Below are 24,534 nucleotides of genomic sequence, written 5' to 3'. Positions count from 1 at the left end.
ATTTTAAGTTTGGTATTCTTTTATTTTTGCACGTTGTTGATATTTTAGCAAATACATTGTCACATGTTTAACATCATTATTCAATGACTTTATTCACAAAAATAGCTTTTATCTGAAATGAATATTAAGTATTCAGCTAAAAATGTGATCAACACTTGTAGCTTACATAGCAGTTTCATGCTTAAAATTTTGAATTTAATTAATAAATATCAATCTCTAAATACTTCAACACTATTTATTACACTTAATTGTCTATTTACATACAAAGTGAACATAAATCATGATCATAAAATAATAAAACAAGATCTTTACTCCAGAAGCCTTGCCTTTCAGAGTAAATGACACGCATTAAACATTCACCAATATCACCATACGTTTTTTTACTTGGACATTTATAGACTTGTTATAAAAAAATATCACGCACAACAATAGTTAAATTTGTACAACAGGTATACTACCGGTATACTTTAAAACTGAATCGTTTGACTTTTCTCTATAATTCAGGTAGGCCTATATATGTCATGCAGGAGTAACAATTCACAGGGGTTCTAACAGCTGATGATGTCAATCCTGAAAAAAAGCTAGTCAGAGTATGAGGATTTCATTCCCAAAGCAGGGTAAAGGGGCCTAGAAGCCTTTTAGAAATGTTTCCGAAGTCATTTATATTCATTTCAAGGTATTTCCCTATTGTTTTTGATGCAAATGCCCAACTGTAAGTCAATCTTTTGAATAATAGCCTGAAGTTAAAAGCTCTCAATCCAGATTTCAGGATTATTCCTCAACTTTAGAACCCCTGAATTTACATAAAAAAGCTGAAAAATTAGCCTCATCATTTCTTTCTTTGATAACAATGTGGTTTGTGTGTAAACCTGTATGACTTGAATTCACATCACATGTAAACTCTTTTTCTTCAAAATAATCAAACTAAAATATATGAGGTCAAAACAGATGCATAAATGATTAAAACACAAAAGTTGTTCAGTCTCAAATGTGTATCTCATCTCTCAGTTCCCTGAAATCCCTCTCCCCCATCACAGTTACACTTGCTGGCCTCTCCAGGAGGCCATGGCTAGAATCTAAGACTTCTTGGATCCCCCGAATCCTGAGAATCCCATCATAGCGGCCATGTCAGGGTCACCTTCCACGTCAATATCATCATCGGCCTTGCGCTTACGCTCCTTGCGCTTCTCTTTTTTGTATGCTTTCTGCTTCTCTTCCTGAAGAATAATCAGTTATTGTTTGTTTAGCAAACAAAACGAACTTCAAATACGGTAATGAAAATGCTAGTCTACATAGTTTCAAATACAACATAAATGGAAAAAATGTACAACAAAACATCAAAGACGTTGAGAAAAAGAGAACTCAATTGATCTTTGAATACACAATTCAGAATTACAGATCTTATTTATTTAAAAAAACATGTGAAGTAATGGTATTCTTTTCACAATCATTTCATTTCAATTTTTTCAAAAAAAGTGGTTAACAACAAAATCTGCTGCAGGCAATAAGTAATTGCATTCTCAAAGATAGGATCTCAATGAAGTTATAACATCTAATTTATTTGTAACTGATACTTAATTATTTTATAACACTGAAACACCAGAAAGTTTTTAATATAATTTCTGCAAAAACCTCCTCTTGTAGCTCTTTCATGCGTTCATCAAAGTCATATTCCTTCTTCTTCTCCTCTAGCTTTTTCTTGTTCATCTCGAACCGCTTCCTGACCTGCTCCAGTGATGACCGCTCGACCTTCATCGACATACCCAGGTTACGCTGGTCTGGAAGGGAGTAACAATGACATGAATGCATGTAATAATGCCATAATCATACGAAGTATTTTAATGAAGATTAATATAGATTTGCATTCATAGTTACCCCAATTATAGTCTATGGGCCTTGCTTTACATATGCATACATGTATTGTGATTTGCAATATGAATTTAATAGGGATATCTTGGACATTTTTGAGTAATGGTCAAGGTTAATCTTTCTGCACAAAACTACAACGCCAGTGCCGAGAACTAGTCAAAGGCTTTGACATCAACTAGACATTTTTTTCTTTGAAAACAGAAAAGCTAAAAATTGGCTAAATTACATATAGACATGCAAATAAAGGAAGACAAAGCTAGGAAATTATGTATGAATTGAAATCCCACAGAATTGGATGGGTAGCTTGTTGGTGGCAATTGATCTGACAAAAACACTTGGCCTGAACATTGTGACCATAAACATTCATCATGATTATGAAATCAATTATTAAGTTACTATATACATGCACAATTCATAAACCTACTACTCTTTTATGTAAAAGGAGCATAACTCCTAGAGTAACAGAGCCAATTTAACTAAACATCGAACTTGACTGAGACAAGGCAACACAATTCAACCCTGTAAAGATGAAAGAACTATTTGTTGAAGTTTAAACTATTTGTTGAAGTTTAAATATCTTTTCTTTTGAAGCATCTCATTTTTTTTTTAATTTTCAAAAAAAATAAGACCATAAAAAACTACATTACAAAAATCTTACGTTTCTTTCCATTGATGTGATCTAAAAAGTTGATAGAATCTTTCACAACACAGTCACACACATTGCAGTAGTAGCTGGAAATGAAAACAACACCAGTCTCAAGACAAAAAGTCTGTATAAGATGAAATATGAAATGACAATAAATAAAGATTATGGTAATGCCTCGTATTTTAGTGAGATAATCAAAAATGAGATATTGTACATGTCTAGTTTGAAGAAGTATAACTAGAGATATCACAGAAGTTATATATATCCCTAAATGCCGCCTGGACACAAGAATTGTTAAATATCAAATGTCAGCTTATCAACATCAGAAAATCTCGCCAACATTTCGCCATTGGTGTAAGCCTGAAAATGTTTTAGATCTGTTTTTACAAGTAAAGGGCCGTAACTCTTGACAGATCAAGTAAACTGTTACACAAATAGTAGGTGCATCTGACCATGCTGACCAACGTTGCTACGAAGTTCCATGTGTGTAGGTGCAATTCTTTTTGAGTTACACTGTGCATGTATCACAAGCCACCAGATAAATCCATCTGAGGGTATACTAATATATTATCATAGATTTTTTATGAAATTGGTAAGAATGCAGTAGCTATATCACTCAACGAAATGCAGCAGTACAAATAAGTGAGGCAGGAAAATAAAAGGTCATTTTTATATTCAGAATTCAATATCTTATTGTTATTTGACACAAAGCAAAATATCCTTACCCTCCTTGCTGACTTCCTGGAGTAGTCTTTGTTATGACTTGAGATTTTCCAAGTTTTCCATCCAAATCAACCTGATAGAAAACAAAAGCAACATAAAATATGCTCATTCTTCTGTATAAAACTAGGAACTGTCTGACATGGATTATGAACATAATTATAAAAGATTTCTAATTTCAAATTTAGCGTCAGATGCAAATAAATATATCAAAGAGAAATATCATAAACAGACATTGATTACAAGAACAAATACCAACTTAAAGCATAAACAATACTGTCACAGAATAGAATTGTTGGCAGTTGACAGTCGGACAGAATGCCTCTGTACCATTGTATCTAACCATAATTAATGACAAACATCTAACCCTGTAATCCCTAGGTTTGAGTAGCTCCCTACGAACGGGAGCCTCAAGTTTGGCTCGTTCGCGGTCAAGGACTTTCTTCTCCTCCTCCTCCAGCCTTTCTGCCACAAGTTTTTCATATTCCTCTGTGTCCCACTTTCTTCTATGGTCCGAAACAGGTGCCTACAAAATTGAATGCAGCTATCTTGAATGTATATAGTCTTTCAATCTGGGCCATATGATCTTTCGATCTGGGCCATATCGTCTTTCAATCTGTGCCGTATCATCTGACAATACTGGGCCTTATTGTTATATAGTATAAAATAATAGACGCGTTAAACCGGATTCTTCCAACCCCTCACGTCTTAACAGGTTTGTGCAAAAATATGGATAATAAAAGTTTATATTCATATTTTACAATGTAAGTGCAAAGCTATTTTGCACAAAACAAGCATTTAATGCATTAAAACACATGATTAACCATTCCAACAAAACAAAACTTGACTGACACAGACAACAATTATGCCAAGCGGAATAACTCGACCCAATCATAATAACTCGGCTACCTCCGACAGGCTTCCAGATAGACCTTGTAAATACAAATTTGTTGGATATTTATTTTTTGTGTACGGAACAAATATATGAAATAACATTATCTGGTTATATTTCTTGTTTTTATGATATTTATAGAAGCAATATGCTTTCAGCCGGAATCCTGATCAGAATAACTACCCACTTTTGGTACAAAACAATTTGTACGTGAAGGATTTGCCATATCAGAAATTGTAAAAAAATCTGTCAACATAAAATTATTTGGACTATACATGTATTGTTATAGGGGTGTATTTTCTGTATACCAGCAAAGTTAGTGTTTTGTACAAAATTGCACTTTAACATACATAAATAACTTTTAAACATCTTTCAAAAGTTTCATGTAGTTAAACATTGACTATTCATCACTTATGTCCGATAATATACTATCCGAAAAGTGAACCATTTATTTAGCTTGCTCGAAATTATGTAAGGCTCACAAGTAGAAAATGGAACTTGCGTATTTGGTAAACAAAACAGTTTGTTAACGTTTCTTATTACTTATTTAAATTCAAATGGAAACAGTAAGACAAAAAAAAAAAACATTTTTAGCCCACATACGTCGTACGCCATTTTGACAGAGCAGACAACACTTTTTAATAGCGGATTACCTACACAGTGACTTCCCCTGAAAAGTTGTCAGTTTTTTCACGCAGTATCAAAACCTAATCTGGCATAATCTGACAAGCTTTAGTGATTTTAGCGATGTTAAGATGAACTTAAATATACTGATATAATGTATGTTTCACATACATATGCCATAAAAATTGGCAGAAATGTTTCAAACCCGACTGAAAGTCAATTTTGGGAGGGTATTTCCCAATGAAAATCCAGCTTCAATTTTTAACACGGAAATATAAATGAATTTTAACTGATTTTTTTTATTCCAAAGACCAACCAAAATTCTCAATTATTTATGTGTCCCTTTTCTTACCTGAACGGTTTCATGTGTTAACTGATTTATTTTACCTCAATTGTGAAGATTGTGTGATGGTCTCAAGTAAGTTAACTAGTCAGAAACTAGCTAGATTTAAGAGGCTAAGATATTTAAGAGGCTAAGAGAATGTTCTCTGTTGGAACGAAACAACAACGTCATTAGTTAAATGCATAAACCTACATGTATACCAACAGACCACTCATCCTGTCTCATTTAAATTTGTGTTATTGTTTATTATCCCAGGCCGAACTGCAGCTTTTGGAGGGGATATTGTTTTTGTGTTATCTGTCTGTCCTTCCGTCCATACGTTTTTTTCTATTTGGGACCATATCTTGGAAGGGGTTGGTAAGATAATGTTCAAACTTGGTCAGAATGTTCCCATTGATGCAATCTCGACCACTTTTAAAAGTGGCTCACATGGGATCACCACTTAAAAAACTCTTTTGGACACACTAAGGACAGTATATTTGAAACAATATCTATGTAACTTACTAAGAATGGTTTCCTGATGATCTCTAGGACATAATTAAAACTGGGTAACATGTGATCACAATTAAGATCACAAGGACGAAGGTCAAATTAAGATTGTTATTGTCTGGAACCATATTTTGGTAGGGATTGTTTAGATTATGATCAAACTTTACTTAGTCAGAATATTCCCCTTGATTCAGCCTAAAATGCTTGTAAACAAGTGGGTCACATGGGTTAAAAAAATAGGTAAATTTTAAAAAGAAATCTTTTGTCCACTATTCACTAAATCAAAATGTTTCCCCTCGATGAACCTTAAGGTAATAACTGGAAAGATTTTGTTCAAAGTTGGACAGAATGTCACTCTTGATGATTTCTCACCACATTTGAACAGTTGGTCATATGGGGTCTAAAACTAAGTTGATAGATCAATTCATGGCAACATAATAGAGACAATATTTCTGGTCTTATATTTCAAAAAACATGTGCCACACAATAGTTTAAAAAAAGAAAAGAAATGTTTATTATAAATCATTCATACAAGGTTGTTGGTATAATGAAACAAAAAAGACAATTTAATGGTGTTTATTACTTTCCTCAACAATGAATTGTATACATGGGTTTTATACTGATTTTTTAAATATATTATAACATATTGCATGCAATACTATGTTTTTAACAGTAAGTTTATAAATGTGTGTACGAAATATATCACATTTAGGGGAATAAAACACTTTTAAGTAAGTGCTCTGAAATGATATTGTAAATAAATAGATCGGACTTAGCAGAGAATGTTATGATGACAAAACAATTACATAATATGAATATATCAAGTACAAAACTATATCCATCTCATGTATAATAATACATTACTAACTACATTTTACCTTTGAAAAAGTTGTTTGACAGAAAAAATGCAACACATGTACTTTTTGTTCGAAGAGTAAGACAAACAATAATCTCAAACACAAATGAATCAAGGAGAAAAAACATAGAATAAAATATAGATTACTGTACTATCACTATGAAATAAAGTCTTCACCAAGGTTCACTGTTAGTAAAATTGACCGTAAATACGCAACTAAATAAAACACATAATAAAACAATAATTATGTCTAAAATCTTAGTCTTTTATGCCAATGTATGAACACATCCTTTAAAATAACAATGGAATGCCGACTTTAAGGCTGGATTCTGTACTATATAGTAATAATCCTAATTTAAGCATTTGAAATAGTTGAAAAACATCATTGCTTAACCACACTGATATAAGTATTTGTTATTATAATACATGATTCTATAATATTGCTCCACATCAAGCATATCTATAGTACATATGTTGCCTAAATCAGCATTCCACACACCACTAACACATTCATGCAGAATCTGATTATAATGTACATTGCACTTCAAGGTATGGAATCTACTTTCAAGCCAAATAAAACACAACAAGACCTTAAACCCCTATAATATAATTTCAAAATTAATTTGTTGTTATTAAAGTCGATGTAAATATATATCTAGCACCATCTTTAACACAGCAATATTCTATATCTAGTGTGTTAATATTTACCGGCTTCTATATCCAGTGTTAATATTTCTAGGTTGTACACAACAGCCTGCATACTAACATACACATTTACTAAAGTGATCATCAACAATAACTCGTACCACTATTACTACATAACATATATTTATGTCACTTTTATAATAGAACATTTGACTCTTTGTTATGTTATTTATACATGTTTATATGTATGTAATCGTGACTGTAATGGCCATAGGCATCAATTTGCCACTTTCACTTATGCAATTAAGCAGCAAATTTAAGGGCACAGCATTTACCAGTTTAATTTTTAAGATTTAAAATTTTAATTTCTCTTCTAAAGTTTAATTCATTATGAGCAACTTAATGTGTACATGTACATGATGTTTGACACGCATATGCACATACTCTAAATGTCTCTGGAAACACTTTTTAGGAACCAAAGAATGTATCTTCATCCAGATGTCAGAAATGATGATTCACAAAAAACATGGGTTAAAATACACATGGACATTAAAATGTCTCTGTAAATAGTTTTTAGGAACCAAAGAATGAATCTTTCATCAAGATGTCAGAAATGATGATTCACGAAATATGTGGGTTAAAATACACTTAGTAACTTAGTATTACCAAAGACCTATGAAAACATATTGCACAGAGAATTTCATAGAAATGAAAATATACACATGTAAATATGAATATAAAAAATATTGTTTTCTTTTTTACAATACTATATTCTTCTTCACAGTTTAACAATCAACAGTATAGAGAACCATATAGTTATTGACAGCAAATTTTGAAAGATTATTTAAAAAAATATGTACTTTGGAATGAATTAAAATGTATCTGGTCCACGTAAAGGAGAATGTACAATACATGTATATACATAGAAATTGTGTAACATTACATATAAACAATGGAAATAGTTTGGTACCTCAAAGTAAGAATCTATCTAGCATGTACACAGATATAGTCAACAAAAAACATATCACCAAACCCCTGCATATGTGTTATCTAATACAAGTAAGCTAACAGCAAGGAGAAAATCCACAAACCACCTTCATGTACACATATGACACTAAGACTCCATTATTCAGTATTCTCTCATAAACCTGCAGCAGAACAGTTAAACTCTTAGTCTAAGGTCTGGGAAGCTTGCATAATTTCATTGCTTAAAACATGAACAACAAAGCTGAGAAACATGGAGGCTCCCTTCTTAAAAGTTCACTGTATTTAAAGCACTAACACAACACTGTTCATATGTCATGAGCATTCCATAATGGAAGATGGCATATTTGGCAGACTAATGCATTGTAGAAATGTCCTTCCCACACTGTAGTGGTCCTATTGACAAACTTCAGCTAGGAGCCACAACTTGCCTGAAAAAAATGTAAGTAGCAAAATAGTTAGGCAAATCACTTAGTTCCTTAGTGGTATTTTTGTGAGCAGTACAAAATATACAGAATGGTAATAAGTGCTCTACAAATACTGGATATACCATAGAAAAACAAAAGTGAAATATGAGGACTTTTGAGAGGTTTATTGTTTGTATCAAAGAAATGACATACATTTTTATAGGGAATAAAAGCTTATTTGTGTATAAACAGTCCAAATAAAGCTAGCTGTATGGTTTATTGTAGGTGTTATATAATTGTCTACTATTGAAATCTTATGCTAATTAATCATGAAAGGTTTTGCATGTTGCCTTCAAAGAAACCAAAGCATAATGACACAGAATACCTGATCATTTTTACTTTAACGACATATGATCTTATTGAAAGTTACCTGAGCACTCATCATGGCTCCCATCCAGCCGTACAGGTCATGTTCGCTGGCACAGCCCACTGTATGACCAAACAGCTCCTTCTCCCTGTAACAACACAAGTACCAGGTATACATCAAATACTAAGGAATACACAATAGTTTCATACATATCCGTATGCATTATTAGCAACTGATTCACACCATTGGTATAATATACATATTAAAGCAGAAAAACATTAACATTTGTTCATATAAACTGGAAAAACAGTTGTAACAACGCTTCAAATTCAACAAATTATTCATAAACAAAGATAATAAATACTCATCCAAGATAAATCTTAATTTTATGTTCAATTTCAGTGGGTTTCCTATGATCAGTTTGGCTTGAAGTAAAATACATGTACAAACCCCATTTTGTGTCCAGGGTCATTCACAAGGAAGGTAAAGCAGTGTTTGAAACTGAAAAAATAAAAAAAATACTCCAGTTATACATAAACCATATTAAGTCAATCCGCTATTTAAACAATGTTGGTAAATAGGACATCATTCAGGAAGGGAATCAAAATGAGTAACATTGCTTCACATATTAAATCTGACAAGTTAATATCATACAAGAACACAACAGCTGAAATACATGTGTAATTTGCTATAAAAGAATGTTTTTCATAAAAAACATAAAATAAAACAAGGTACACAGCTCACTCTTTTGGAGGACTTTTCTTTGGGTCGTGTCCCTTGTAAATGGTGAGATCCTCTATATTCCAGCCAGACTCAGGTTTGTTAACATTCTGTAAACATGTGAAACATTTTACAAGTGATATTATAAAAGAATTTGGCTTGTATGATTTCTGAAGGTAAAATCAAAGGACTGAAAGATGTGTAACAAGATGGACAGAAAAATAAAACAATTTTTAAAGTTTAGTATATTTAATTTTATATGGGGTAAGGTGGGGGTAGGCTTATGAAGGGCTGTCAACAAATTATATTTTAAGTTACACAAGCTTAAAGTTCCTAACTAAAAATGACTTTATGCAGGTAACAAAGCTCAATAAACATGTGTTGGTTGAAAACAAATGAAAAGACATGATTTACCTTAACATTTGTATAGTATGACAGTCTGGACTGAGTGAACTCGAAGGCCATCTTGTTAAACTTGTTTCTCTTCCCCTGTGGGGTACTGTACCGGAGCTCCGCAAACAATGGTTTACTCGGGTCATACTGGAAGTAAACAAGGGTAAACTTGAAATACATAAATTTGTAGATATAATTTAATTGTCTCGAAAATTGAAAACTCCAAGGTTTTGCTTTATTTCGTTGTAGTTTGTCCATTAAATGGTTTAACATGTCTACCTTTTTATCATTCATTTTGCCTATTTATCCAGATATATTTTCTCACAATGAAATAAAAAAATAATTGTAAAATGGCACTAAGGTGCTGACTGCCAGGACAGAAACACTACATAGATTGACACTTACCACCTGTTCAATGGGGTCTTTGAGCTGACTGGCGGAACACACACTACATAGATTGACACTTACCGCATGTTCAATGGGGTCTTTGAGCTGACTAAACACATACTGCCTGTTCAATGGGGTCTTTGAGCTGACTGGCAGAACACACACTATATAGATCGACACTTCCTGCCTGTTCAATGGGGTCTTTGAGCTGACTGGTGGAACACACACTATATAGATCGACACTTACTGCCTGTTCAATGGGGTCTTTGAGCTGACTGGCGGAACACACACTATATGGATCGACACTTACTGCCTGTTCAATGGGGTCTTTGAGCTGACTGGCAGGACAGATACACCACATAGATTGACACTTACTGCCTGTTCAATGGGGTCTTTGAGCTGACTGGCGGAACACACACTATATAGATCGACACTTACCGCCTGTTCAATGGGGTCTTTGAGCTGACTGGCAGGACAGATACACTATATGGATCGACACTTACTGCCTGTTCAATGGGGTCTTTGAGCTGACTGGTGGAACACACACTATATAGATTGACACTTACCGCCTGTTCAATGGGGTCTTTGAGCTGACTGGCGGAACACACACTATATAGATCGACACTTCCTGCCTGTTCAATGGGGTCTTTGAGCTGACTGGTGGAACACACACTATATAGATCGACACTTACTGCCTGTTCAATGGGGTCTTTGAGCTGACTGGTGGAACACACACTATATGGATCGACACTTACTGCCTGTTCAATGGGGTCTTTGAGCTGACTGGCAGGACAGATACACTACATAGATTGACACTTACTGCCTGTTCAATGGGGTCTTTGAGCTGACTGGTGGAACACACACTATATAGATCGACACTTACCGCCTGTTCAATGGGGTCTTTGAGCTGACTGGCAGGACAGATACACTATATGGATCGACACTTACTGCCTGTTCAATGGGGTCTTTGAGCTGACTGGTGGAACACACACTATATAGATTGACACTTACCGCCTGTTCAATGGGGTCTTTGAGCTGACTGGCAGGACAGATACACTATATAGATCGACACTTCCTGCCTGTTCAATGGGGTCTTTGAGCTGACTGGTGGAACACACACTATATAGATTGACACTTACCGCCTGTTCAATGGGGTCTTTGAGCTGACTGGCGGAACACACACTATATGGATCGACACTTACTGCCTGTTCAATGGGGTCTTTGAGCTGACTGGCAGGACAGATACACTACATAGATTGACACTTACTGCCTGTTCAATGGGGTCTTTGAGCTGACTGGCGGAACACACACTATATGGATCGACACTTACCGCCTGTTCAATGGGGTCTTTGAGCTGACTGGCAGGACAGATACACTATATGGATCGACACTTACTGCCTGTTCAATGGGGTCTTTGAGCTGACTGGTTGAACAGAGACACTACATAGATTGACACTTACCGCCTGTTCAATGGGGTCTTTGAGCTGACTGGTTGAACAGAGACACTACATAGATTAACACTTACCACCTGTTCAATGGGGTCTTTGAGCTGACTGGTTGAACAGAGACACTACATAGATCGACACTTACCGCCTGTTCAATGGGGTCTTTGAGCTGACTGGTTGAACAGATACACTACATAGATCGACACTTACCACCTGTTCAATGGGGTCTTTGAGCTGACTGGTTGGACGGAAACACTACATAGATTGACACTTACCACCTGTTCAATGGGGTCTTTGAGCTGACTGGTTGAACAGAGACACTACATAGATTGACACTTACTGCCTGTTCAATGGGGTCTTTGAGCTGACTGGTTGGACAGACACACTACATAGATCGACACTTACCGCCTGTTCAATGGGGTCTTTGACCTGACTGGTTGGACGGAAACACTACATTGATTGACACTTACCACCTGTTCATTGGGGTCTTTGAGCCGACTGGCGGAACACACACTATATGGATCGACACTTACTGCCTGTTCAATGGTGTCATTGAGCTGACTGGCAGGACAGATACACTACATAGATTGACACTTACCACCTGTTCAATGGGGTCTTTGAGCTGACTGGTTGAACAGAGACACTACATAGATTGACACTTACCACCTGTTCAATGGGGTCTTTGAGCTGACTGGTTGAACAGAGACACTACATAGATCGACACTTACCGCCTGTTCAATGGGGTCTTTGAGCTGACTTGTTGAACAGAGACAAAGACGGGCGGAAGAAGAATACTCCTGGCTCCAGTTCTGCCACTCCGTCATCACTATTGGCCACACCTTGATATTCGTAGAAAGGGGGCGCTCTGGAGTGGGAGATGAATTCAAAGGTTTTTATATTTGTCTTTGTTCGTATTACATTTAACAAATAAGATGTCAGACAGTATTCACATTATAATAAGAAGGACCCCAGCTATTGCAAAATACATGTGTCCTGTGATTAGGGCACCAAGTTTGGTGATGGCTGGTTATACGTTCAGTCAAATTTCGAAAACAGACACTATAAGTACAGTTTTTGCTTTTTCAAGAATCATAACTTAGAGTAACTGAGACAACAGCTTGTTATCGAACCTGACTGAGATATTCTGCCAATTCACATTCTAACCAAATTGGAGATGATTGGACAAAAACTTTTTGTATAAGTTCTATAATTAAAGGGAAATAACTCAGTGACTACAGTAATATAGATGGTTATCAAACTTATCCGAGATATTATGCCAATACACATACACAAAGGCTTCTAAAGTTTTTGGTTGGACAATACCAATTTAATTCTATAATTAAGAGGGATAACTCTTGAGTGACTCAAGCAATATGGCTGATTACCCAAGATTTTAAGCTTATACAAATTCTGATTAAAATTCTCAATACACAAAAATACATTACACAAAATCAGCATATGACTTTTTTTGCAAAAAAAGAAGCAATTTTTGTGTTTCCTTATCTTTAAACCCTACAGACATGAATGCTTCCATTTACCAATCAGTTCCTTGATGACCTCATGCAGCACCCAGTTTCCAATTCCCGGATTTAACTTAGCCACAAGCTGCGACACCACATTACCCACCGTTGTACTCTGGTTAATCTGAAATTACAACACATATACTTAAAATCAATCATGTTTAGATCAATCCAAATCTTTCTTTTTTCTTTAAAGTGCCTATGGCCTACTCGGGAGCATTATTATACAGTTCAACCGACTGGCCAAAGCCTTGTTTTGTGACCAGGAGACCTTAATTATAGCTACAAACAAAAGGCAAAGAAGCAGCAGTTCAACAGCAGGACATCACCTCAACATCAAATATCAATGCAGTTATTCATTTCAAATTCATCATGAAACGCTTTGACACAGACATAATGCTCTTCCATGCAATTACAACACAGACTAACATGGAGTTGAGCAATACGTGGAACCAGGTGAATATTTTAAAAATTATTTATGCACGGTGAAGACCTGGTGTGACCTTTACCTTAGAGGTACAGACCTGTGATCTGTATGGGACATGCTGCTTCATTGTCATAAACATTCATGTCAAGTTTCATGTAAATCTTGTAATGCTTGGTCAAGAGGCGGCCTGGACAAGGTACAGTCCTATCAACACTACTCATTTTGACATTTAACCCCTAAATGAGACCTTGACCTTTGAGATACAGACATGAGTCTTGTGTGTAACATGCTGCCTCGTCATGGTGAACCTTCATTGTAAGTTTTTTTGAAAATCCTATAGTCAAGATACAGTTGGGATAAGGTTTAGTTCAGATGAACGGACGCGTGTACACAGAACCACCTTTGTGACAACTAAATCTTGCTCACCGCAAGTGAGCTCAACAAAAGACATGTTTAGCATACATGAAAGGAAAAAAAAAACTTAAAATATGAAATATGAACCTGCAGTGATGACATTTTACTGAGAGTCAAGGTCAGTACAAATAACAACAACAGTTATCGGTTATTTCAATGTTGGGGCTGAATGGGACATGCCAGTCCCAAAAAACACTGGGTTGCTTAGGCCCTTTAATTTTGTTTTCCATGTTTTATATATGGTCTGTTATTTGCAGTGTTTTCTGCTTATTTCAACAGAGGAAGCATACTACTATATTGTTCACTAAGGCTATTTTAAGACTTGCCTAATAACAATTTTCTTGATGATGTTCAACACCTTAAATTAAATCTCATCATAATCAAGTCTATTTGAAGTTGTCCAAAAAAGTTAATAAAACACGGACCTGAAATGGTCTACTAACCATAATCAAGGTTAAACAAATATTCAGCTTAATAAATGACGGGCTTATCAGTTGACTTCCTATGTTTTTTGTACCTGTGAGGCATTTAAAAAAACTAATGATATCATTCTTATCTTACATATAAGCAGAGTGTAAGCTATTTAACTCCAAAATGTTTTATGTAAACATAGAAATTACAATCTTGTTTAAAGGTATGAATCCACTCAAGGGATTTTATTTGTAAATAAATAATAGCACATCATTAAATTATTGAATGGATTACTATGACCATCTCTGACAAACAAGGCTCCCATTGTAGTCATGTTAATTTTGGTGGTCAATATTTGTTGTTGTTTTTTACTTATTCTTCAGGCTTAATTACACAACACCGTTACATAGTGCAAAAGGCTCGGAAAATTATGCAGCATGTCTTGGAATTGAACCCATTTCTCCTTTCTATGAGCTGTTATTTGTCCAAAACAGGCCTGTTGACTCACAACAAGTTTAAATCTTACTCATTCACTATATACTAGATTTGCTATATCAGATATTGTAAAGATAATTGTTAAAAAAAGCTAGCATTGCACCTTTAAGAATCTTTGGAAGAAATCTTATCAACAGTATCCAAAGAATTAATGTCACATTCAGGAAGAGAAAAACAAGCAATGCAACTCATAGCAACATAGTTGAACTTCATACACTGACTAGCGATGATAAGGACATTAAAGACTTACATTCAGAGAGTGAAAGAACACAATGTTTCTACTCGTAGTGCATGAGGAAAATGCAACTTTATCAAAGTGCATGCACGCAATAGACAGATGCCTGAAGGGATCGAAAACAAAGGTGAGACTGGAACACCGCCTGGTTACCAACATACCAGACGAGACAGCGCCCATTGACTGTGACAAGGTGGTAATGCTTCTAACAACAGCTTCTGGTTTACTCATGACAAATGAGCTTGACTGGGTGAGGAACCTTCCAAACATTGGGAATGATGAGAAGAAATACCATGTTGTCCAGCTTGCCAATGGTGATGCTAAGAAACAAGAGGAGCCTATAGTCAACCCTAAAAGGTTGAATGATAAACCTCCAGCTTACCAGGATAAAACAGAAACATCACATGAAGAAGCATCACATGAAGATTTAGAGAGGGAAAAGACTGCTCTGAATGAAGACTCTAATGAGACTAAGATAAACGTTCCCAATAACACTTTGTTCAGCAAAGCTTATGGCGCAAGCTCTGATGAGAGGCACAGAAAACCAATTGCTAAGCCTGAGCCTATCAAAATGGAATGTGTCATAAGTGTGCAGGATTTTGATAAAGAAGTGTTCGTCTGGTGGCCAAAGTTACTAGAGTTTATATTTGGAAGGCAGTACACATATGGAGGACTAGGAGATCATCTAAAACAGGAAGCTTTCAGGCTGCACACAATCCCAAACTACGTCCATAATGTAAGAGACTATTATGAAATTTCAAATCCTGTTGTTAAAACCATGAAGAAAATGCTTGAAGACTTGGGAGCTCCATTTAGAGTACCTGTCTCTAATCAAACAGCACCATGTATTATTGTATGCGCCAATACTGAGGAGCGCATTCCAGTTGATATTTTAGCTGTTATCAACAAGAAAAGGGCTCCAGTGTACACACTGGCTCTGAGAGGGACTACTTTTCCCAGAGAACTGAAGGCTGTCAGTACCAAAACCTTTAACCAGGCACAGATGATGGATTTTATCTTCACTGTCATGGATGGCTTGAAAATCATTGACACATATGATAGAATGGAAGATTTTTCAAATGTATCCCAAGTGTTTTTAGCACTTCTTGTATTCATTTTCAACATACCAGCTCTCGCTCTCCAACTATTTGTTGCAATTCCAACATTTTGGCCCTTGATCATAAGAGGTCTTCCCCAAATTGCCCACGACAGCCGACCAACTTTTATAAATATGGGATTTACAATTGTGGCTGTTGCAACATTAATAGTGGCTGCTATATGTGAGCATCTGTTGTATTATTATGTGATGAATGATTACTCTGTGGTGCCATTATATATGTGGATGGGTTTGTATCTATTGATTTGGCAGATAGCAGCCCACTGGCTGTTGATATCAAAAAAGGGCTACAAATATGGGATATTCTCCTTACCTTCTGCGTTATTAAAGAACAAATACAGACATCCGAAAGTCAACCCTGGGAGAGTAATGTAAAAATAAAACATGGACTTAGAATCTCCCAAAAATTGATGAACTTCAAACATTGAAAATCTGTACACAACTTTTCAGAAGTATAACTCTGTTCATAAGATTTGGGGTTTTTTAAATTGTGAATGTTGATTCAATTTGTGATTGAACATTTTGTTGCTTTGGACATGCATATCTCAACATGTATATTAATAATAAAATATAACCATAATTAACACATGATTATGCTGTTGTATAATGTGATTTAATGAACATTTTACAAATAAAAGTTACAAGTTTAAAATTTGTACATGTATTCTAACTATTCTTTTTCATATAGTCTATTTTAAGTAGCCTTTCACAGGTACATCAGAATTGTTATCATTTAAATCTTTTATCCTGCAGAAAATCTATGTGGGCTTAAACTAAGTTAATTTTGCAAATTAAATAAAGCCATCTTTGAGAGTTATCATTTCCTCTTCCTGATAAGCAGTGTTTGACCTGCTATAATTATTCTGCCACGTTTTTAAAAATAAATAAATTATAGTTTAAGTGCAACTAGGATATGCCTCAAAGAAAGTAGTAGTACAAGCACAACTCGCCAGTTGGGAGTGCCGTTAATTTTGGTCCAGAACTGCTTTCAGCTAGTAAATTAGCAATGTAGAAATTGTAATAAACAAACAGAGTTTGTTGTTCACACATACACAAATACCAGGGGACGTCCTTGAGGGAGATATGTGGGATAACTCCGGTGTTCATGAACAGTGTTAATTGACTACACTTTTTTTATCATCAAAGAGATGTCAAATTTGCCATCTTTTTCTCATGTGAACAATTGTGACACATTAGCTACAAAGAGCAACTATCTTAAAGGATGTCATTGTAAATCTGCGAAAGCCATAAAATTCCGAATAAATTAACCTGGTCATGCTCCAATTCTACAGGATATCAACAGCGACACGCTTGTTTAATTGCAGAGACTGATTGCTGAGTGTACTGCTTACAGACATTTTTAAAATCCGACTTTGGAAACAGACTGTTATTGGGTTTTTTAGGGTAGGGAAAAGGGGTGTGTGTTCTGGTTGATTGAGGTTTCAACTTTTAGAAGCCCTGTATATCAGTATATACTAATACAAAGTCAGAAATTTGTTACCACACATTGGAAAAGGCCACTGTTCTAGAAGACTTGCCCAGCCCAAATATAAGGAAGACTGAATTATCTTTACATGTTTCCAGTTTCTATACAAAACAAGCCAGCCAAACATATAACACATGAGTTACCTACCCTGACAGATTCACACTGGCCCTTAGGGCTTCTGATGTATACATGGATCAACAGGTCCTCAGTGGCCGTCTTCTGAAATGACAAAATGTGAAGAAGTTAAAATAGTTAATCAATAAAATCTGCAATCTTTACCTAACCAATCACTGTAACCAAGTGAGAGAACAATTCTGCCAGTCTTCAAAGCCACAAGCTTGGAATGTTATCAAATTTAAAGCTTCACATGAAACCTACATGCATAGTCTTGAATGTAGGACATTATTACCTGGTTTTGTTGAAGTTTTTCCAGCTTCTCAGTAGCCTTTGCATATTTATCCTCATCTTCGGTGTAGGTTCGACCCTTCAAAAGGTGTATTAAACAGCACGTTACATTAATTTGAATGCATATAGTGGTACCTATGAATATATAGCTAGAAGTCTTAAGGGATATGTTCATACTACTTTAACATTTCAATTCAAAAACTGAGTAGATACTAAAAATATTTGAAAAACCAAAATATCCTTCCATGAAATGCTAATTTCTAAGAGGCCAAATTACTGATGACTAATACTGTGACAGACAGCGCCATATGTGATAGAGTCTGGCAAAGTCAGATAGAGTCTAACCTGGTGTTCAACATCGAAGAGCCACTGATGGTAGGTGATGAGGTCGGTAAGCACTTTCATCTGTAGCTGGTTCCCCGCACCCATACTCTTAGACTGGAAATACAGACAGGCAGACATGAAATAGTGAGGAAATATTTTAGTGAGTGAAATGGAACACTTAATATATATGAACATAATGTCATAATATACATGATTGTGTGCCATACTAATATAAATCATTTTGATTTCTCAATGTCCTTCACCATTTTTTGGTTTTGCCAATTTCATGTGGTTTAAAACTCGAGACACCATTATTTAATCATGGATAAACATCAGTATGTTTATATTTCAATACTTTTTCAATTCGGAGCCTGATAGAAGCATTTGAATATTAGACAATCTTGAAATTTCTCCGACCCGCAGTAACTGAATTCATTTCATCATCAGTATCAATTTTTAACATATGGTTAACATTAAAGCTGCATGCCAATACCAAAATCAAGGCTATTATCAACATCTTGACTAGTTCTCTTCTAAAACAACAACAAAAAACCTTTGAATATGTGATGCTATGGCCATGATAAGAGATGATATTTTAGCATTAAACTTGTGATATATTGAATCCTTGGCTTACTTTACAGCTCTGACATACCGTCTCCATGATCAGTGTGTGTTTACCACGTGATAAATTGCGTCATAAATGCTGCGTCGGAAGGCAACATTTTGCTTCAAATGAAGACTTTATACAAAGATAACTTTCCTATTTATTCACCATTTTAAATGAAACAAAGCGCAGTCTACGCCTCTTACGGAGCCACGCCTTCGGTCTTTTACCAGAGTTTGATTGAGAGTTGAGTTTCTTAAAACACTTCGACAAACCTTTTCACAATACGGCCGTCTGACAGAGCACTGTCAAAACATTAGTTTGGAAACAGGTTTGTCGAAGTGTTTGATGAAACGAATCACCTTATCAAACTCCAGTAATAAAACGAAGGCGGGGCTTTTTAAACGGCATAGACTGCTCTTTTTTTCATTTAAAAAGGTGTAGTAAAAGAAAAGTTATCTTTGATTTAAGTCTTCATTTTAAGCAAAATATATCCTTCCGACATAGCATATATGACGTAATTTATCACGTGGTATACACACACTGATGATATTATGGCCATGATAAGAGATGATAAAGCGTTAAAGCTGTGACATATCGAATCCTTGGCTTTCTTTACAGCTCTGACATACCGTCTCCATGACATTACAGCCATGATAAGAGATGATAAAACGTTAAACCTGTGACATATCGAATCCTTGGCCTTTTTGGAAGCTCTGACATACTGTATCCATGATATAACGTCCATGATAAGAAATCTCTAACATACAGAATATGTGATGCTACAGCCAGAATAAGAGATGATGAAGCTTAACTGCTCTGACATTCCATATTCATAGCCTTTATTTAACATGGACAATACTGTATCTTTTATGCTACCACAATGATAAGAGCTGATCAAGCACTAAAGCCCTGACATACTCAATAAGTGAGGCTACAGGTACGACAAGAGCTGATCAAGCATTAAAGCTCTAACATACCGTGTCCTTATCCGTCATGGAAACCATAAGGGAAGAACCCATACTGATGGAGATGTTCTCTATGGTCATCAGATTCTCACTTGAATACTGAGATACCCTGAAAAACAGATCCAGGATTGTACCAATAAAACTTCTTTCAATCACATTTTTTAATTTATACCATTATATTGTTTGATAAATAACAAGCACTCTTTTTTCTTTGCTTCTCTTTCATTTGAGTAAAAGAAACTTTGTATGCAGTTTACAGTAACTAATGTTTAAAATGTTCTGCATAAAGAATGCCTATGGAACACCATTTAAACATCTTATACAAATACCAAAACAAATAAGAGACAAATTAATGAATAAACATAACACAAATGCAAAGAATAACAAACTTGGTAAAACAAGTGGTCAATATAATGCTGAATATTTTCACTGATACTACTGTTTGCAAATATACTTTAGAACATTTTGTTAATCAGGAAATAAAAGTTTGTTAATCAGGAAATAAAAGAAGTCAGAATGCCGTTTTGCAAGAAAGTAAAAAAAACCATTTGTTCTGTCCGCAATAGAACAGCTTGAGAAACCAGTTTCATCCAAAGCATTTCATCTGTCACAATGCTGTTCTTAAGAAGCAATTTTAAGATACAGTTTCGTTTGTTAGTTGACGTGACACCAATGCAAATGGTTCACACAGATGCATTGTGGTGTTTTCAGCAAACCTCTTCAATAGTTTCGTGGGATATATACATGTGATGGCCTCAGTTAATACCGTTGACAAGTGCGATTGATTGGCAGGCTTACAATGTTAACACTTAATTTACAATCACTTGGTGGATTAGTGTAGCAGGCAATATTAAAGGTTTCAAAAGCTTGAAAAGCTTCATTTATTTACAATCAGTAGAAGTTCATAAGTGTATTTTTTATACATGTTCACTTTCATTTTTTGTGTCTACAAAACACATTGTATATGTCTTACTTGTACAGATGTATGACAAGGAATTTAAGAGCGAGGTAGTTGATTCTCGGGAGTTGTTGCAGCAGATACTTGTACCACTGCATCTTTGTGTTATGGTCACCCTCCTTTAAATCTGCAATGGTTTCAATTAACATTAAACACTGCGGTCATCTTTCCAATGATTGTATAACAAATTATCGTACGATCAAGGATGTCAGTTTGATAATTTTTGAGTAACACAATAAAATCGAAGTTTATATTTTCTGGTCTGATTGCAACTACTCAGATTTATTAATTCGGAAAAGCAATCGTATGTTCTTTATGTACAAAGATGCATGAAGGCTTCTTATAACAAAAGTGGCCAAGAAAGTTCATACAGCATAAACTTTGTTGTGAAACTTTACACTTCAACCATCAGCCTGGTAAAAGTAGCTTCTAGTTATATTTAAAATGGATAGAACCAATAACTTATCCAAGCATCAAAGATAACAGAATTCTTTGTTGCTATACAACTGAGTCTACCATCTTACACCCTTTCATACTTGCAGTCTGCAGCCAGCGAGCGTAAAATTCCTTTGTAAGAAGAGGGTCGTTGAGGTTGCGAAGAAATCGTTTAAGAGCATTACACACCACATGAACCGTATCTTCTTCAATACGCAGCACCACTGATCGCGCATCTGGTAATTAGTTACATAAACAAAGTTTCAGGTCTGTTAGTTTAAACATATTTATTTTACAACATTGTGAAACAAGTCATTATAACATTATATTAATCACTCTTGTTGACACGATTCTATGCGAGAGGGTGGTCTTGTTATATGGGTCAAACGGGAAGAAACCCACTTGGTCGGCATGGTGACCACAAATCAAACTCACATGCGACCAAGCTGGGAATCAAACCTGGGTCGCCTAGATGAAAAGCAAGTGCTCTTACCACTGCGCTAACCAGCCAACCAAATAAATTTTAGGCCTGTTAAATATAGTTATAGAGATAACATGGCTGGTGTCAAGACTGAATATTCTTTGAAGTGGTCACTATAGCATATCCTGTTTAGGTTGAAAATGTACTCTCTAAACCACTCTCTAAATAGTAGACGCACACAATTTGAAGTACTTAGAGTGGTAATAGAATAAGCATCATGAACATGTCTACTAAATTACCTTATCTGACTTGATTAAGTTCACTGACAGATACTATTATATTTAGAAAATTCTAGAGATGTACATGTTATATTTATACTACGAAATACAGACCATCATGGAATTTCTGTAAGAGATTGATAATCTTGTGCTCTGTGTCAGATCTCCTGTACAAACCATCCATCCTCATTCCTGTAGGCAGATTGTACATCATGAGTATGTAGAATGATAGCGGTATAATATAAAATCAAACTCACTGCATTGGCAATGGCAATGCATACAATATCCAACTGTGTTACATATTCATCCATTTACTGTAACTGAACATAAACAAAATTTACTTATAAAAATAATAATGCATAATATGATTAAATGAAACGTTGGATTTTAATAAGTCAACAATCTCAGAAAATACGATAAAAAAAATGTATCTATAAAATCATTAATTATTTTATGACTATCTATCATACCATACTGCTGTATGAATGTAACACATGTGTCGAGGATGACAGGCACTCCATCTGCCGTCAGTACCTGATCCTCAAGGTCGTCTCCTCCATGCTGCAACAGACAGAGTAAAATCATAAAACAGTCATATTTATAGAATATGCCGTATATGCATGCACCAATTTGGAAAAAAAAAAAAAAAAAAAAAATAATAATAGTTACAATAGCATCACACATGGGAATGGCTACAAATATGTGTATTTTCAATTAAGCTCCAATACTAAGTTACAAACTAGAAATGATCAAATCTAAAAAAAACCACCAAATCTATGGAAAGATACAGGACATTCTCTTTCAAAAATAGACCAGCTTATAAAATAACACTTTCAGCTCGATTCTGTAAATTGTATATGTCACTTGTCAGGAGCTCCAATCATTTTTGACATCTGAACTACTGACCCAAATATCAATATTGGTCATCTACTGACCACGACTAATGTGTATACCAAATTTGGAGGCTCTACATCAGGTGGTGTAAAAGTTATTAATCAGAAACAAAAGTATAACAACGATGTCAAACATAGTAATCCATTGTGGTTGCCTTGCTTGCAGGTGACACCAAAATGAAAATTCAAGGAAAAATATATAACTTTAGACACAAAACTGCTCAACTATTCCCATATGAACCAGATTTCTTTGTGTTTCATAATCATTTAACTGTGGCATTTTTCTAAGTGCAACATAAGGTCAATGTGCATCTTGTAATTGTTCCCACACCTGTTTGAAACAAGAGGGCCATGAGGGCCTTTCCTCTCCAGGCACGATTTTTTGGATATGTATCAGTTAAAAGCAATCAGTGAACTGAATATTTTGCAGAATTGCAAGTACTACAATAAAAAACAACACTCTGTACATTTTTGGCTACTTTAGAAAATACTTTTGCAAAGGGAAAAAACCTACTCCAAATATACACAAATCTCTGTACAAAGTTGTGTCCCTTCGAAAATACTGCGGCATTGCAAAGGCCATAATCCAGTCATGTGGGCGCACTCTGGCTGGTCTTGGAAAAGCGCCCAGCTCTCTTGGATATCTAACTACTGTGTGAATTTGATTTGGGCCTTGCTCATGGTTTGTAAGATGCCCTTTTCCATATTTCATGTTAAAACTAAGGTACTGACAGATGGAACCCTTGAACAAATGTTGACATTTGCTTAAATATTGTCTTTGAAGACCACAATTTCTCTTCCATTACTAGGGGCTTTCACCGATAACCGATAACATTGATTGGTTGATTGACGTTTTCATGTGATGTTATCAATGTATTGTTAATAGGTCAAAATATCTATTCCTGTTGTATAAGTCATGTGGCCTAGTAGTTAAGGCTTTGTCGACTCACCGGCTAGTTCACACCCACCTTAAACCAAAACATTTTTAATACTGTAATTGTATTTATTTTAATGAAATTTCCATATAATAGAGTAAAATAATGATAAAATAAGATGCATTCCCCAGAAAACTGAAGACTGTAGCGTGTTCACAAGCATTTGCTTACAATAGCATTGACAACACGCCACCATCTTTGGCCAGTAGAGCTAAAAACAATGAACTTATAAGCCATGAAATACTTTCTCATATATATGTTTACAAAATGAAATATGTCGAATATTCATCTTTTAATTCTGAACTACGTTTTGCGTTAACATATTTACATATTGTTTGGAAATACATGCAAGCAGTGTTTTAATGAACTAAACATACATGTATACACACAGGTACATACAATGAAGAAAAGTACAAAACGA

The 24,534-nt window shown here is 35.2% G+C and overlaps 2 protein-coding genes across 9 annotated transcripts in view; both read right to left on the bottom strand.

Moving 5' to 3' along the window:
• Position 1: 1 nt before the first annotated feature.
• LOC128226680 (zinc finger matrin-type protein 2-like) lies at positions 2-4,769 on the bottom strand. The gene is made up of 6 exons (XM_052936660.1): positions 4,731-4,769; positions 3,603-3,761; positions 3,241-3,311; positions 2,528-2,601; positions 1,633-1,778; positions 2-1,217 (listed from the first exon to the last, which is right to left on the bottom strand). The coding sequence occupies exons 1-6, from the start codon at positions 4,740-4,742 to the stop codon at positions 1,077-1,079; spliced, it is 603 nt and encodes a 200-aa protein (XP_052792620.1). The 5' UTR covers positions 4,743-4,769; the 3' UTR covers positions 2-1,076.
• Positions 4,770-6,144: 1,375 nt separating this feature from the next.
• The window catches only part of LOC128228988 (arf-GAP with Rho-GAP domain, ANK repeat and PH domain-containing protein 1-like), a 90,587-nt gene continuing 72,197 nt past the window's right edge, over positions 6,145-24,534 (bottom strand). For all 8 annotated transcript variants that reach the window (XM_052940590.1, XM_052940592.1, XM_052940591.1 and 5 more), the window contains 15 exons: positions 22,756-22,846; positions 22,400-22,477; positions 21,688-21,822; positions 21,167-21,278; positions 20,206-20,302; positions 18,643-18,735; positions 18,302-18,376; positions 18,040-18,111; positions 13,326-13,431; positions 12,516-12,652; positions 9,977-10,102; positions 9,587-9,672; positions 9,293-9,343; positions 8,906-8,990; positions 6,145-8,499 (listed from right to left, as the gene is read on the bottom strand). In XM_052940590.1, the coding sequence (XP_052796550.1) occupies positions 8,482-8,499; positions 8,906-8,990; positions 9,293-9,343; positions 9,587-9,672; positions 9,977-10,102; positions 12,516-12,652; positions 13,326-13,431; positions 18,040-18,111; positions 18,302-18,376; positions 18,643-18,735; positions 20,206-20,302; positions 21,167-21,278; positions 21,688-21,822; positions 22,400-22,477; positions 22,756-22,846 (1,362 nt within the window). In that variant the 3' untranslated portion in view covers positions 6,145-8,481. The remainder of the gene's footprint in view (positions 8,500-8,905; positions 8,991-9,292; positions 9,344-9,586; positions 9,673-9,976; positions 10,103-12,515; positions 12,653-13,325; positions 13,432-18,039; positions 18,112-18,301; positions 18,377-18,642; positions 18,736-20,205; positions 20,303-21,166; positions 21,279-21,687; positions 21,823-22,399; positions 22,478-22,755; positions 22,847-24,534) is intronic.

Source organism: Mya arenaria, chromosome 3 (assembly GCF_026914265.1).
Source record: "Mya arenaria isolate MELC-2E11 chromosome 3, ASM2691426v1".
Taxonomy (NCBI): Eukaryota; Metazoa; Mollusca; class Bivalvia; order Myida; family Myidae; genus Mya; species Mya arenaria.
The sequence above is the reverse complement of the archived record's forward strand: the minus strand, read 5'-3'. Positions and strand labels throughout refer to the sequence as shown.